The sequence below is a fragment of the Prenolepis imparis genome, unplaced genomic scaffold (genome assembly GCF_030444845.1).
Source record: "Prenolepis imparis isolate NDT839.2.m4 unplaced genomic scaffold, iyPreImpa1.0 SCAF_3, whole genome shotgun sequence".
NCBI lineage: Eukaryota > Metazoa > Arthropoda > Insecta > Hymenoptera > Formicidae > Prenolepis > Prenolepis imparis.
In genome coordinates this window covers 16,707,801-16,723,874 of record NW_028141161.1, presented here as the reverse complement: position 1 = coordinate 16,723,874, position 16,074 = coordinate 16,707,801, and the positions used below count along the sequence as shown (strand labels likewise).

Genomic DNA, 16,074 nt, shown 5'->3' with positions numbered 1-16,074 from the left:
TACATAAAACATACAATAGTTTTATCAATTTTGATGCATAATTAATTAATTATAATTATATATAATATGTAAAATATTGTAAATATTTTATATTATTTTAAATGAATTTTTATTGATTTTTATGCATATAAAAGAATATTAACTTAGGATATAAATAATACTTGCAATCTTTTCAGTATAACAGCAAATGCATAATAAGTTTATCACCGATATTACATCATGCTATTTATATATTGTAATAAAGTATCAGACAAAAATACTTATAATGAGATAAAAAATACGTATATATCTTTTCTTTTATTTTTATATAGTATTCTAAAATAATTCTAGTCGCATCTATTATAAGATGATCGATTTTAAAACAGGAACATGTTCTACATATCATAAATCGCAACATGTATTTGCAATATTTCAATTAATATTATATATATAAAAATAAAAAAGATGTATTCTTACAAATATACTGCGTCCTAATTTGAATGATCATTGTTACCACATTTATTTTATTTAATCATTGATTTTCTGCAACGAAATTTTCTTTATAGGCAGTGTTATACATTATATAGTTTTTCACACAAAAATGCTATTATATGCAGAGGAAACTTGTAAGTATTCAAGCTCGATACACTATGACTAGACAATCATTGCAATATCACATGTATCGTAACAGTTAGCAGTAACAATAATTACACAGTCATTTTATGAAATAAAAAAAAGTTCTTATATCTTCTCGTAAATTTTTGCTGCAAAATTTGTCTATTGCATATTGTAATCTGCAATATTGGTTGGATTAATTACATTAAGTGTTTGTTGTATATTCATACAATTAAATTTGAAGTTCAGTGATATAATGCGACATTACAAATACACGCATTTTCTCTTTATAAAAGTGATTATTTGTCTCTTAAGTCTTAAAATAATTCTAAAATTTGGAGATATATATCCATTTATCTATTCGGATTTAATATCTCTTAAGTAATAGAGTGTAGTATAAATCATTATTATCTCGATGGTCAGATTTGATTTTTCGATTTTGCTCTTTCAAATTATTAGTATATAAAAAGTAGTTTACAATGAGTAAATCGAAATTCTCAAAGTGTCGCGAATATTAATATTCTTTCATGAAAATAAACGAAGGTTTAAAATGCTTATAAGTAATAATAGTCGATGTTAGTCATATAACAAGTATAATATATCACAATAATTCACTTAATAATAAAATGTAGTTTTATTTTAAAAACCAATAGTTGCTTCTCGCGGTAAATGTACAATAAAAGTGTCATCAAATCTTATCGTTCATGATAAAAGATTTCTTTAAAAGTATAATATAGATATAAAAATGTTATTTAGCAATTTAAATCGTTTTATGTATCTAATAGTAGTTTATCCCGCCTCTCGAGATCGCAAAAAGATTTATCTTGCCCAATTTTACAGGCATTAATAATTAATGATTAATATTTTTAAATGTTTTGCCAGATTTTTAAAATCCAATATTCGTTATATGGCATCATTATAATCGTTATATGCCAAACGAAAATAATACTGTCTATGTTCTTTTTTATGACGCCGATATATAAAACTTATTATTAATAGAACCAATAAAACTAGCATTAATATAGACGACGCTAGGATCACTGAAACAATCAAAAAAGAGAATCAAAAACTGAGATGATATATAAATTATAAATACTGTACAGAGTATATGTAATATGTATATGATCTCGAATCCTGTTATAAGATTGTCGATGTTGATATATGTACTGTGTAGAACAAATCATAGGTAAATATTCTATAGATAAGTCTAATAATTACCAATAACGTCGCTAGAATTTATGTCCTCCCAACCAACTAAACATTCTCTCTCCCAGTCTTCAGGTACAACGTTTCTCGTCAAGTTAATAAATTCATCTAAAGGGCATAATGTAATACAGCCTGGTAACGTCATAAGTATTGGTTCCGCAGTAGTATTTTTATAAGAAACCTATGAATAAAGAAAAATATATAAGATATACAAGGGTAATTACAACTTTTATACTTATTGATAATTTCATTTAAATGACGAATTTTGTATGAATATTAAGAAAAATTTATACCGTTACAAAATACTGATTTTTAGAGTTTGTCCTTAATTCTATGAGAACCATAGCAGTGTAAGGTGGACAGTGAGGTTCAAATAAATTCAAAGTCATTAACAAATTTGCTATAGTCTCATCATGAGCACTGTACATCCATATCTTCCTGTCAGGTGTTAAAGTATTGTGTACTTTTTTAATCATGTGATTTATTATTTCTCCAAGTAATGGACCTAACAATGTATTTTCATAGTTAAGTAATATACAATATAATTAAGAAAAACAGATAACAAATAATATATATTGAAACAATAGTGTAAGTATAATAATAAATGATTTAAATAAATTAGTAATTTCATACCTGACTTTAATCTCTGAAGTACTTTGTTATAGGTTTCTATCATGAAACTAAGTATAGTGAGAGGTTTCATCTTCTCTGGAAACACCGACTTTGTCCATTGAGGTAGAGTTTTGTTGTATAAATTCTGAGAAAAAAATAAATATACATATATATCAAATTTTATTACATCCTCAGTCAAATAAGTTACAGTCGTTATGATATGAAAAGTCTTACAACTGAGCATATTAAATATCAACATACCTGAATGTATAAAATATCATATAAGTGTTCAACTTCTTTTAATGAAGATATTTTATCTCCAGTATTCTCAGTTAAATAGGCATAAAGCTCTGCATTCTCTTTATTTATGTCTTCTATTTTAGGCGATGTTAAGACTTTTTCCAGTTCATAATTATATCGTGGACAGTATTTAGTTGCGTGCAACACGTAATCTTCCTTGCTCGGAATGGTGTGCACAGGTATTGGCATCCATTTGATATCATCCCAAATCTCATTCTTTATTGGCGGATAAAGTCCTGCCAGATTCGCTTCCGCCGACATTAGTGTACGATCTACATCCGTACTCTGAATGTAAATGTCATAAGGTGTATAAATGTCGCTTAAATGGTGAGAATATCGTTTCCTCAGCCAGCGTCCAAGGAGTAAGTGTTGATGTTTCCCAATCTATATTTTTTAAATGTTGGATATTAGTAAAAAAATTAAGTAAAATATCTTCAAATGTACAAGAATAATTTTTGAAATTTGTTTAATATATAATTTTTATACTTTCATACATATTACAATTATTTCTTTTTTGCACACAGTTTTATTTACTACTATTTAATCTTTATTAAACTTGATTTACTACAATTTTATTTTTTTTATCTCTTTTCTATAAAATGTCAATGATTAGAAAAACTGTGCTAAAACAAATCTTAGAGAATTATATTTCATAGAGAAATATGTTTATGATTAAATATCAGAAAAAATATTTGTAAAATGTTTTTTCTATATATAAAGCTGATTGTAATTATCTGTGCTTATAATTGTTGATTGTAATTTATTCTTACTTACATTTGTCAATTGTCCATATGGAACTGGCCAGGATGTTTCATTATAAGGATCATTTTTGTAACGTCCAATAGGAGTTCTATCTCCATGTCTGTACAACTGTAAGCAAGGACAAGCATATTTTAAGTAGATAAAGTATGAATCACTCATTTACGTTCAATGTCAAGAGAAAAGATAAAAAAAAGTGTTTCATTTTAGTATATTCATGTGTATACTATAGAATAAGCTAAAGCTTATAAGCTTTCAAACACAGATAGTGAATAATACTATCGCAGAATAATATTGTTGCAAAATAGCATTGCACACAAAGTGTATCCGCATAATATTAATATTATAAAATAATATTGCAGAATAAAAATCAATCTTCGAGTTGTAAAAACCAAAAATAATATTACGCAGTATAGTAATAATCAAATTTTCGAGCTGACAATAAACGTTTGAATGTAAAAAGAAAAAAAAATATTTCGAGCTTGACAATGAAAAACACACGGCAAAATTTAACTTACAATACTTGCGAAAACAATCGTGCCGAAATCGAGATTATCCGTGCTGGAACAGCTGGCGGCAAAAATACTCGCGAATACGAGAGATACTCCAATGTTCATTGTAGAGAGAATTGAATTCGCGAGCAGCCTCACGTGCGGAGAAATGGGGTTTCTCGTTCGGAAGCAGCGAGGTCTTTAGCAGGATCTCTGCCAAAATCGCTACAACGACTATAAATATGCTTACGTGATGGCGAATATATACATTTCTTACGATGAGCCAACTGACGGCCACTGACACTGACAGCCGTGCTTATATAGCACACATGTGCGCACACATGCGCAACTCCGGTACATTTATCGCACATTTGTACAATAAACTAGTATGCATCGTACGTTTTACGCCCTTTGTGTACAAAATGCGTAAAATCATCACCACACGCTGCAACTGCGACCTATGTGCAGGAACCATAAGCACTATCGCCTTTGTTGTCTTGCATTGTTGAATGAACTCGTATCATATATATGTCCTATGTAGAATCAATGTGTATGCATCACTAATGAGATTAAATTTAAAAACAGATGCATACTAAAAATACATTTCAAATGATTCTATAAACATTTCCAGCATACTAACACATTCTCTAAATGAATTAAATATATAAACTTTTTTTTAATTTCCTAATTTTTTATAATTATTTTTAGACGATACAATCTATATCAATTATTATATATAAAAGGATATATAAGATATAAAAATAGGAATATATATATAATTTTATTTAAAAGAATATAAATTGAGAAAAATTACTTTGGGAGAGAGAAGAGAGATATATTCATCGTATTTATTTTTAAAAATTTAAATCATGTATTTTATACATATATGTCGTTTCTATATCTTCAAACATAAGAAAATTTCTCGTGATGTATTTTATATATATGTACACGACTTGCTACTTACAAAAGATATCCTTTAGTTACACTTTCTATACTCCTTTTTCTACTTTCTCTCTCCAAGGAAAAATGTGATAAAGAAACTCAAACGTTCTCATTATATATCAACAATAATAATAAAACAAAGAGTTTATCTGTAGAATAATTTTTCTTTCAAGAAAATAATTGCGGATGCAAAATTTGGCTAATAATAATTAAATAATAATTAAAAACTTGTATATTTGTTCATATTGCACATATGTACATAATATCCACCGCAATCATTTGATACGTATAAATGTTCTTTGATCATAAAAGTATTATTCATTAATAATAATATTGTACCTGTAACGCCGATATACATTTAAAAAACCCCATTTTTCTTAAACATCCATATTACATTAAAAATACATATATTAATAACTATTATAACTATATACGCTTACATGTACAAAAGGATTTGCTTTCTTTGAATATATTACAATTTATGAATATACAACTATTTATAATACATACAATTCACCTTAGAAACCATTGAACTATAAGTTTATATTTTTTTTTATTTATGCAGCGGAAATTGCCTACTTCTTTCTAAAGTATAAACATTAAAAAGCAGACTAACATAAATGAGTAAGAATAAGTTATCTCTATATATCTTATCTGCATGTTTTTTTAATAGCGACAATATACAAATTTAAATATATAACACATATAAAATAAGAAATATATTTTTTGTATTACTTTATAAAAATATGTGATGTCAGCAAATTCAGCCATTAAATTTTATTTTAATAGAATGTTAATTTCTTATTTAGCATAATTACAGATAAAAATGACTTTTGAGTAAAACTTTTGCTGAGGATTAATCGATTATTCAGCAGAGAATCAATCTACATCTGTAAGAGAAAATCTGCAACTTCCGAAACAGGCCGCGTATGCAAAAATATATAGAGACTGATCTAGTCAAGTTTTATCACAATTCACGTTTACTAATGTAATCGTAGATTGCATTAGAACAGCGCTCTTCACCTCTATAAGAAATATAAAATTAAAAAGTATGTATGTTTATAACAGAACATTAGTAATTGGAATAATGGAAATAGGTTTTCAGCCATATAGGAATAACAGCCGTAGCATCACAGTCTTCGTTGGCGATAGCGCTGCGTAAAATTGATTAACAGATGAGCGACGAATGGCCATAAAATTAGTAAGGCGAACAAGCGCGGCGAACATTCCTGCAAAGGCCACCATCTTGCGTATGTGCGTCTAACAGTGTTTTCCTAAAAAGTAAGAAAAATATCAACATTTATTATATAGTATAATATCAGCATTTCTTAATAAAAACTAAATAAAATAGAATAAGACAAAAATAATAAAATGATCACTTAAATGAGATCATATAATATTGCTTGATTTTTACTGAAATTATAAATATTCTTTTCAGATTATGAAATGATGTTACGTACTATTTGTGGTGCCATCGCTTGCAAAGCTTGTCCTTCTAAGCTTCGTACTCTAGCTGTTACTCGATCCAGATCTCTCTGCAAATGCTGCATGGTTGTCGCAATTTGATTCAAAAATTCGGTATTGACTTTACCATCGTCTTTTTTCGTTCTCTGTCTACCTCTCTCTCGCTGACTCTCCTGTATCGGCTCCGCGTGACCATTAACGTTGCTGTATCCATTAGTCAATTCGGTGTTCTCTTTTATAACATTCTCTGCACTTGAATTATCAATGCCGTTATTATTTGCCGCGATTTGTACCTTTTGAGGAGCAGCAGTGGATTTAGACGCATCTTTTCTCTCTGGTGCTGACTGCAATAAAATCAAATTATTTGTAAGAAAAACAGTGATTAATACAACGTAATGTAATGTGAATAATGTTTAATGTCGTACCTCAACAGTATCTATAAATTCTTCTTCCTCGCCATCAGTGTCTTGTGGCAGCGGGCTTGCAGTACGACTGCTGGTCGGACTGGTTTCCAAACTACTCGTTATGTGTCGAGAAGTGCTGCAAACTCTATGAGGTGACGTTTCTCTGGATGCTGATTAAACAAAGGTAACTTTAGAGAGAAAGAAAAGAAAATTTCTGGATGGTATTATATAAGTCAAAGAATTTGGAACAAATATTTATTATCATATTGATAATTTTGATAATACAGTAGTTACTCTTATTGAAATATAGTCTATATCACTTAATAAAGATCTGATATTTTCAATACGATATCTTCTCTACGATATATCTCCAATCTTTATCTTTAGTAAACATGTTTATCAATATATTAGCTTTTAATTCCCTTACTTTTACTTAATTCAAACTACAAGATTGTTAACAATGATATGAGCTTCTATTTATTGCAATGTATTGTTGCTCAACAAATTGCTGCTAAGTTTATTAACATTCGGACAAGGTAATGAAAATTTATATATTATTGCAGAGAAGAAGAAACAAACCTAATGGCGAACCAGATAGTGGTGATCCTGGTTGAGAGCGTATACGCTCCAATACTGGTCCCACGAGTAATTCCAAATCTTCAGCCGGTACGCTTTCGTAAAATGAGTCCAAACTGCCGAGGAACGTTGCCACATTATCCGTGTAAGACATAGTTTCGACAATCTGCAATGTGATGTTCTTTGTTTAATATATTCTTTGTCTTGCATTAATTTTATTGGATCGAATTCAAAATGCATATTTACTCTCGTCAATTCCTCCACGTAATTGTTCATGGCTTCCAGACGACTCATATTACCAAGACGCATCCACGCGTCCCATTTCGCTTTCTTGACTACCTCCCAGAATGCAGGTTTTGCTTGTTGGCAGGGCCCCTCAATCGCTTGTTTGTAGTATGAATAAAAACGCAGCATAATCTCGTTGCTAGGTTGGTACGCTCCTAAAATATTATATTATTTATCAGCAACATTTATTTTATGTATCAGATACAATAAAATAAAAAAGTAAAATATTTGTGCTAGATTCGTATCTTTCTTAAGTTATTATTATATTAATTATTGTCAAATTAGATATTTTTATTATTTTGAAAATTGCAAGATGTTTTAAATGTTTCAAAACCTCTCGCATTATTCAAATATGTGTTGTAAGAACAGATATTTTAATCAAGATTTATGTTTTTCAGGTTGATATGAGTAACAGATATAATGTGTGATCCTTTTATCTTCTATCCTTGACCTCTAATCAGAGTCGAGTGTTTTTTGAATAAGATGTAGCAGAATATAAATTGTTATATTAATTTTCCTCGTATAAATGTTGGACAGTATTATAGAGTAAAGTGTTAAGTAGTTAGTGATAAAAATGAAAATAATTTTCCTTTTCTAATTCTAACACAGCATTTATGATTTCATAAATATTAATACAAGATAGTTATTAGAATAATTGTTATGAAAGCTAATCATTATCCATCTTAGGTATCATTACAGGCAGAAAATATCTATTAAAATTCAAATGCTCTCTGTTTCTAGAATCATTTTTACAAAAAATACATTGTATACTTTATATTATTATACTGTATCGCATATTATATGCTTTTTTGTGTATTTGTTCATCGATATGAGTCCATAGTACAAGAGTATTAAGAGAATTGTACATAGAATACAAAGTTTTTGTTTAATGAATGCTTGCTAATACAATAGTCAAACATAATTAAAGGATTTGTTGACAGAGTTGCATAATTGCTGGTAGGATACAAGTCAATTATTGTGATCGGTGAAGAGGAACATTCTAGTTTTAACCACCAAGCATGCTTCAGCTAGTCTTGCACTGTTAGAAAGTAAAGTGGGGAGTATATACAGTCACTTAGAACTTAGAGAGTTATATGAAGTGGCTGGAAAGTACATGCAATATTCAACATCAAGGCCAAACAGCAAAGAAAATGCATATGCACTTAAGTAATAGTAAGAATGCGTATGCAATATTAAATGTTCTCTTATTGAGATAAAAAATCAATGGTAATTTTAATACATTATTATTTTGATTTTGACAATTATATATATTTGCACAAAAATCATTTCTAATTAATATAAAATGTAATATAAAATAATCTAATATAGAACGTAACTTCCAAAATAAAAAGAGAGAAAATTATTTTCATAAAAAATATAGCTATAGATTCTTTCCTTTATAAAATAAAAAAGTAAATAGCACAAAAATATATTATTTATAAAAATATATCTATGATATACTCTACTTTTACATTTCACGTTAATTTCGTATTACGTATGCGCAAATTAAAAAGATCGACGGATTTCCTTATAATGACAGCAAAGTAAAATTGTTTCCGCGTAATTATCAAAGGCGAAGTATAATCGTATCGTGATGTAAAGTGAGTTTCTAATGTGAAGTAAATCGGAGTTCTCGCAATTGTGTTCTGGCTGAGGTGGAGGCTCGCGATCGGGAAGTTTTTCTTCCGTATCGGGTACGTTGCGCATCGCAAGAAAAGACTGCGGGAGATTGAATTTTTCATATTGCTTTCGACGCCGCGAGTGAGAAATTGCACTTTCTTCTGACTGGCGTGATTCGCGATCTCGAATTTCTCTGCATGATAGCGTGCGGCAACGGTACATGCAAAATCTTTCTCCGAGCTATAGAGAAACGCTTCTACTATATTAATTAATAATAAAAGATAATTGGAAAAAAAATTCGGAAAAAATATTACAAAACACGCGTATACTATTAATATCGTGTATTTTATGTAACAATAATGAACAAAGCGTCGCTTTGTCATTCGATTCTTTGTTTTTAGAGTATTTTAGACCAAGGGAGAGAGAGAGAGAGAATCGAAATTCATGTAATTTTTATTTCGACGAGGTGAATTTTCGACGCTCTACGAAAGTGTGCGGAAGAAAGACCTTGTACCACTAGTCACCTTCGCGCATTATCATGAATATGAATGATAAGTAATATAAAATGTCGTGTCGACGGTACGATATTCAAACCTGGGCTGGACTTTAACCAGCGCGCAATAAAGTGTGCTGTACGCCCGAAGGGAGAGAAGTGAGAAAGGAAAAGGAATCAACACAAGCGAGGGGAGAGCAAAAAGAAGCGAGAACGCGATATCGCTGCGACATTTGTCGTTCATTTACATAGGCAAAAGTGAACGCTAGGCATATATAGACACAAGTTTAGGAGATTACTCGTTTGTAGAGATCTATATATATATATATATATATATATATATATATATATATATATATATTCTTCTCGAGATAATGACTGATAATTCGCGAAGGATTACCATTTTTCGGCAGATTCCTGATGACGTTTACGGCGGCGTTGAACTTTTCCTCCGTCGACATATTTCCTCCTCGACGTTGAACGACAGAGAGCTGCAATATTTTTCTTCTTCCTTCTACTCGCTCCTCTTGCTCGAGATAGGCGGTATCACTTTATTATACCCTCTCGATAAGATGAATACGCGTCGAAAGGCGGTATCCTCTCCTCGCAGTAAAAAATAAAAAAACACTGCGAGACGGACCGCCTGGAATCCGGGGACGCACTCGTCTCGTCCGACGACTGATCGGCGATTGTTGCTGCTGCCCTGCCGCGGCGATGACTCGTCCTCACCGTCAAGAATCGAATAGAACCTCGACTCGACTCTTGCTCCGAACTGGGGAAAGACTACTGCCGGACTCGCTCTCGTTCACCGCCGATCATTTGGATCACGCAACGGCGACGATAATGACGCGGGACGATGACTGGCCATACTGACGATGATTGATAGATCATTACCGAAGACGCAGACCGATTGATGATTGGCGATAATCGTCCGCGAGCGACACTCGCGCGCATGCGCGACTTGGAGTTCTCCGGCAGATCTGCCTGCGAAATGTAACAAATTTATAAATAATAGGTTAACTTTTCAATTACGCCAAGTCTGCAAGGTTAAGTTATTCTAATCTATATATATGCATTAATTGGAATTAAAAAATTCTAATACATGCATCGAGATCACAATAATTTTATTAAAGCGATAAATTGTTACGTGGCATTGAGTATATATTTTATTTATTAGATTTGTAATAAAGTGTGTCCACACACATATATATTACCGATCTCTTTCCCGTTATTAATTTTTACAGCTATAATAATATATAATAGCTTTTACGATTTTTTGTACTACTGCGTAAACTGGTTTAACAGCTTACTGGTTTTCCACAATTATGCAATATATATAAGCAATATTTTGCGAAACGAGATTTAAATCGCTGAATTGAAAAGACAGTGTACATACCAGAGAAATATATATATGTGTGTCGCTCATGTTTTGGCTATATTTTACTTGTGTGACATAAAGTTTTTAATTACTATAAAATCAGATTTTATATACTTGCAAGTTATTAGTCTAGACATAAACTTGTCTTTTGAATTGATAAGATTTCGCAACTATTATTTATAAAATATTATTATTACGTAATTATTTTATTATAAATGGGATTGAAAAAATTTTTATATTACACACGTTATTAAACATGGCGGAACTTGGTATGTTCTAGGGCTGCGTTCGGAAACGTCACCCGAGTGCATTCCCTCTCTTTCTATATCACTGAGAGAGAAATGATATAGAAAGAGAGGGAATGCACTCAGTGACGTTTCCGAACGCAACCTAGGGATCCTATAAGGAGGGATGCGCCAAACTGGCCGCCATGACACCACCAGTGGGACCGGAAATTGAGCGAAAGTAAAGCGCGCGTATAATTTAAATGAATTACAGTAATATATACAAAATAAATTACGGTAATATGCATAAACAAATAGATAAATAAAGAAATCATGTAAAATATTTAAAATACCAGAATTTAATCGAATTAGTTAGTAATTAATGAATTATATATTAGACATTTAATGTATAATTTTTTTATATTGATTTAATATAAAAAATTATAATTATAATAAATGTATATTAATTAATTTTATTTACGAAATTTTATAGTGTAAAAAAATTCTTAAAAACCATTTCATAATATATAATGTATATACTATTAAATATATTGAGTTTAAATATGAAATATGAGAATAATATTGTATAAAAATTTCGATATATAACTCAGTTTGAGGTTAGATTATAATGTAGATAGTTTTTTAACTTAATGAACATTTTTTTTATTAAAATATATTTAGCAGGATTATTATTTTTAATTTCCATTTCAATATAGCATACTTACTATTATTAAATCGTATATATTCTCCAAAAAATTGTTTATATGTCGTAGCACTCCTAAAATATACACTACCGTCATGTATTGCGCGCGGGCAAAGCGAAGCGGAAGTATCCCACAAATTGAAAGCACCAATCCGCAGTCAGCAGTCTGTTTGGCGCATCCCTCCTTATAGGATCCCTAGTATGTTCTTGAAATCGCCAGGCATATGCTGTGCAAGAATTCTGCTGTGTAAAATATGCGTTTTTATATTTAGACGTGTTTTCTCTCCACTTTCTTTCTCTTTCCTTTTTTTTTTTTTGAAATTTGAACGATATATATCTCATTTATGAACATAAAACAATTCAAGGAAGTAATCTTTATGATCCTGTTGTTCGTTTTATCTGCACTTTGTACACTTTGTTTTTGGTCCACAGTCCACAGCCGCAAGATACAAGTGTGTATGTGCGTGTGTAATGTATGGTTCATGCTGGTTTGTGCCGATAAACTTGTACAAACAGATGTATAATTTGAAAATCCAAAATAAGCAAAAGAAGAAAGAAGTGATAAAGTAGATTACATCTATATACGGTGTAAGTCTATCTCATCTCTTTGTGAAATATATTTTAAATATTTTATATCAAGCACTACCTTTCACACTTTTCTTTCAACCACCATCAAAACTGTATATATTTTTTATATATATAATACATATTTTTATATAAACATATGTTCTGTATGGTGTGTGTTTGTTATGTCACAGGTTTAATTGTCGAGATTCTTAGAGATGACTTCGTTTGGACGTGGACGAGGATGGTCTATGCTAAATAAAGAACAGACTCTACGTAGACCAGGAGATACAGCTTATAGCAATACTGTTAAAGATATAATAGATAAAGTAACTAGTTATGACACACGTGAAAACATCTCGCCACGACTGATTCAGGAAATTATAGACATGCTAATCAGCACAATCAACAAAGACAATTTAAAGTATTACAGATTCTCCTTTGGTTCCTCAGAAGCCATTATTTTATCATTTTCTAACACAAAATTGCAAATTTCAGGGATACATGCGATAATCTTTGGAAGCAAGCTATACTTTATGACTCACTTACTATAAAAATAGCAGTGATATTCAGCGATTATAAGGTTGCAATGATAGAAGATAATAATAAGGAAATTATACGAAGCCGCTTCTTACGTTTCTTACAAGATAATTATATGTGTAAGTATTTGATGGAAAGTTTTTTTTTAATTTCTTATTTAAGGTTGTATAGCTATTATATATCTCTATATATTGTTTTCTTAGCTAGGAAAAAAACTAAAATAGAAGAAAAAAAGACATTTGCGAATATAGTCTTACTTCATGCAGAAATTTACTATCGCATGAGACTAAGTGATGGAAATAGATTGAATATATTGGCTGAACCATTAATTCAATATTTAGAAGATTTATTGCAAGACAATGCCAAAGAAAATATTTATTTCATCATGATACAGGTGAGATTTTAGATGTATACACATATATATACAATAAAACAATGAATTCTTGCTCATTTATCAAATTGATATTATAACCCAAGAGATCTTATTTTTAGATTCTTAGATCGGGTAAAGATCTTTCTGCAGTATGTCCGAATCAATTAGAGAGCTTAATGATAATAATTAGACAAATGTTGGTGAAAGAAAACAGTTACAGTTCTCAGAATCGTACAATGTTATTATTAATGATAGAGTTAGTCAATAACAATTATGAAATCAAGGATGCACAACTAAAACACTTTTATCTCTCAAACATCAAGACCCTCTCCTTTGAACATCCATTTTCTCAGAATGAATTAAGAGTAGTTGCAGAAACAAAAATTGAAAATGGTAATGATACTTTATTTAATATTAAGTAATGTATGTGTGAATATAATATTTTTATCATTGTAATTTTCATGCATGGCAACAAGTTATTCCTTGAACGACAATTATATTAATAATAAATTTTATATTTTTTTTGTAAATAAAAGTCTTTTGTAAATAAAAAGTATTGTATTTTAATTTAACTTTTTTACTTAAATGATAACTTTTATGAGATGATAGCAAAAGTGACAAAATTTTCTTTTCTTTTATTTGAATAATATATCGATGAAAAAAAATAAATATATCAAAAAATTCTTTAATATTTCAGATAACGAATTGCAAGAAATTGATAATAATCAACGAATTATTAGAGAAGAAATAAAAAATAATATGTCTGAAGGCAGTTATTCAAAAAATCCTAATATTCCAAGAGCGATACGTGGATCAGGTGCACTAGATACATCAAGAAAAGGAGATAATGTCAACACAAAATTTAATTCATTAAAAATAACACCAAGGCAAAAGAATAACAAGGGCTGGGATCATGATGATAGGTTTCACAAAGATTACGAATAATTCACATTGAACAGGTAAATATTCTTTCTAATTTTGATAGACAGAATGACAAAATAAATTTTATCGACAATATATATAAACATTTGTAAAAGCGAGTAAAATTCGTTTTATATTACAGTTTTATTAACAGGTGCAAAAACTAAGTACAGTTACAAGATTTTACAAAAATATGAGTACTATGGATATATTGACATATATTGACATAGTCACAATGATAAAAAACACACTTTAGGTTAATTTTTCAGCTGAAGAAAAGACTCTCATTGATACTTTGATATCAAAAATCATAAAAGTAATATAAATGTGATATACAGAAAGTATTTTTCGTTATAAGAATTTTGATTTTGGTAAAAAACAAATTATCTTCCATCAAGTGAGCAAGTTCCAATTTTACATTGGAAATTAAAATAGCCGATTATATAAAACTGCTCTATGTTACTAGCTCTCATTTTTTCTCTCATCTGCTCTTAAACTCTTTTTATAGAACAATTCCTGAAAGATTAACAAGTTCTAACTTTCGTTAAAAGATGAAAAAACAAAGAAACAATATTATTATTGTAATGTAAAATTAAGATTTAACTCAGTTGTCTCGACGTGTGGGTAAAAATTTACAAATGTAATGCTTTATATTTTATACAAGATTTAATTTTCTAAGAAAACATTCATAAGTTTTATAAATAATTTATAAACTTTTGTATATCATATACATTTGGACAATATCTGCATTCGGATCTTCAGTATATCATTTGCTAGAGAAAGTTTATCTCCACAATAATTAAACAATTTTGTTTTTTTTTTTTTTGTTACTTTTGATACATGCATATATATAGAGGAATATGTATATGAAATATATTATCATAGTTATAGATATAAAATTATTTCACAGAATTCAGGAATATATAGTTAATTTTATAAAAATTAACTAAGTATATCTTTTTTTTATGATTATATTCGAGATTATACAATTTATTAGTACAAATCGACAAAAACAACCATGTATATTACATATATTGTACATTACATATACAAAATTGCATAATACATATACAAAAATAAACTGGCTGCAAGTCTACTATTTCCTATTAAAATTTTTCCATTTATTCACGTATTCTCAACACGCGTTCCATTTAATGCTACGAAAGCGTTTTATCCATGGATGTAAGAATACTTGGACGGAACGCGGTCGGAATTCGGCGCGCGGAGTGGGGGGTGAGAGTGGGGGGTTGCACGCGCTCTCACGTGCGCGGCGCACCGGCGCGCGCGTCCCCCCACTCTCACCCCCCACCACAGCCCCCCACTCCGCGCGGCGCACCGGCGCGCGCGTCCCCCACTCTCACCCCCCACCACAGCCCCCCCACTCCGCGCGCCGAATTCCGACCGCGTACGCGGCGCCACTTGAAGGTTAAAAGTCGAACGCACCGCGCACATCGACACGCGCTCTCTCTCTCTCGTCCCGTGTTGCGCGTTGCGCATAGAACCAAGTATTATTCAAATGAAGATATCTCTCTCTTCATTCTGTGCCTGATGTTCATTTTAGCGTGATAATTTTTTATTGGTGCTCCGATCCGCGATATGTAATATCTGAAAATCTATTGGTTTAG

At 30.4% G+C, this 16,074-nt stretch overlaps 3 protein-coding genes across 5 annotated transcripts; 1 reads left to right on the top strand and 2 right to left on the bottom strand.

The window, feature by feature from the left end:
• Positions 1-11: 11 nt before the first annotated feature.
• Positions 12-4,472, bottom strand: LOC145934576 (prostatic acid phosphatase). The gene is made up of 7 exons (XM_083035148.1): positions 3,990-4,472; positions 3,487-3,582; positions 2,674-3,096; positions 2,434-2,557; positions 2,094-2,305; positions 1,813-1,981; positions 12-1,634 (listed from the first exon to the last, which is right to left on the bottom strand). The coding sequence occupies exons 1-7, from the start codon at positions 4,086-4,088 to the stop codon at positions 1,498-1,500; spliced, it is 1,260 nt and encodes a 419-aa protein (XP_082891274.1). The 5' UTR covers positions 4,089-4,472; the 3' UTR covers positions 12-1,497.
• Positions 4,473-5,113: 641 nt separating this feature from the next.
• Positions 5,114-10,711, bottom strand: LOC145933666 (acyl-CoA-binding domain-containing protein 5-B). Its single transcript, XM_083033629.1, has 6 exons — positions 10,147-10,711; positions 7,595-7,788; positions 7,352-7,514; positions 6,794-6,942; positions 6,365-6,712; positions 5,114-6,178 (listed from the first exon to the last, which is right to left on the bottom strand). The coding sequence occupies exons 1-6, from the start codon at positions 10,205-10,207 to the stop codon at positions 6,035-6,037; spliced, it is 1,059 nt and encodes a 352-aa protein (XP_082889755.1). The 5' UTR covers positions 10,208-10,711; the 3' UTR covers positions 5,114-6,034.
• A 1,602-nt stretch (positions 10,712-12,313) lies between these two features.
• Positions 12,314-15,630, top strand: LOC145933972 (uncharacterized). Of its 3 annotated transcripts, none has more exons than XM_083034072.1 (7): positions 12,314-12,639; positions 12,810-13,039; positions 13,114-13,274; positions 13,359-13,549; positions 13,648-13,921; positions 14,226-14,487; positions 14,604-15,630. In XM_083034072.1, the coding sequence occupies exons 2-6, from the start codon at positions 12,834-12,836 to the stop codon at positions 14,471-14,473; spliced, it is 1,080 nt and encodes a 359-aa protein (XP_082890198.1). In that variant the 5' UTR covers positions 12,314-12,639; positions 12,810-12,833; the 3' UTR covers positions 14,474-14,487; positions 14,604-15,630. The 3 variants fall into 3 exon arrangements, with proteins under 3 accessions (XP_082890198.1, XP_082890197.1, XP_082890196.1); XM_083034071.1 differs by having other exon boundaries at positions 14,566-15,630; XM_083034070.1 differs by having other exon boundaries at positions 12,317-12,639; positions 14,592-15,630.
• Positions 15,631-16,074: the final 444 nt, after the last annotated feature.

Coding starts and splice junctions, on each gene's coding strand:
- LOC145934576 (XM_083035148.1), bottom strand. CDS start 4,088: ATGAACATTGGAGTATCTCTCGTATTCGCGAGTATTTTTGCCGCCAGC. Junction 3,583..3,989: donor CGATTGTTTTCGCAAGTATT/GTAAGTTAAATT, acceptor CCTTGCTTACAG/TTGTACAGACATGGAGATAG. Junction 1,635..1,812: donor AAATTCTAGCGACGTTATTG/GTAATTATTAGA, acceptor TGATTGTTTCAG/TGATCCTAGCGTCGTCTATA.
- LOC145933972 (XM_083034072.1), top strand. CDS start 12,834: ATGACTTCGTTTGGACGTGGACGAGGATGGTCTATGCTAAATAAAGAA. Junction 13,040..13,113: donor ATCAACAAAGACAATTTAAA/GTATTACAGATT, acceptor TGCAAATTTCAG/GGATACATGCGATAATCTTT. Junction 13,922..14,225: donor AGAAACAAAAATTGAAAATG/GTAATGATACTT, acceptor TTAATATTTCAG/ATAACGAATTGCAAGAAATT.
- LOC145933666 (XM_083033629.1), bottom strand. CDS start 10,207: ATGTCGACGGAGGAAAAGTTCAACGCCGCCGTAAACGTCATCAGGAAT. Junction 6,713..6,793: donor AATTTATAGATACTGTTGAG/GTACGACATTAA, acceptor ATTTTATTGCAG/TCAGCACCAGAGAGAAAAGA. Junction 6,179..6,364: donor AAGCGATGGCACCACAAATA/GTACGTAACATC, acceptor CTTACTTTTTAG/GAAAACACTGTTAGACGCAC.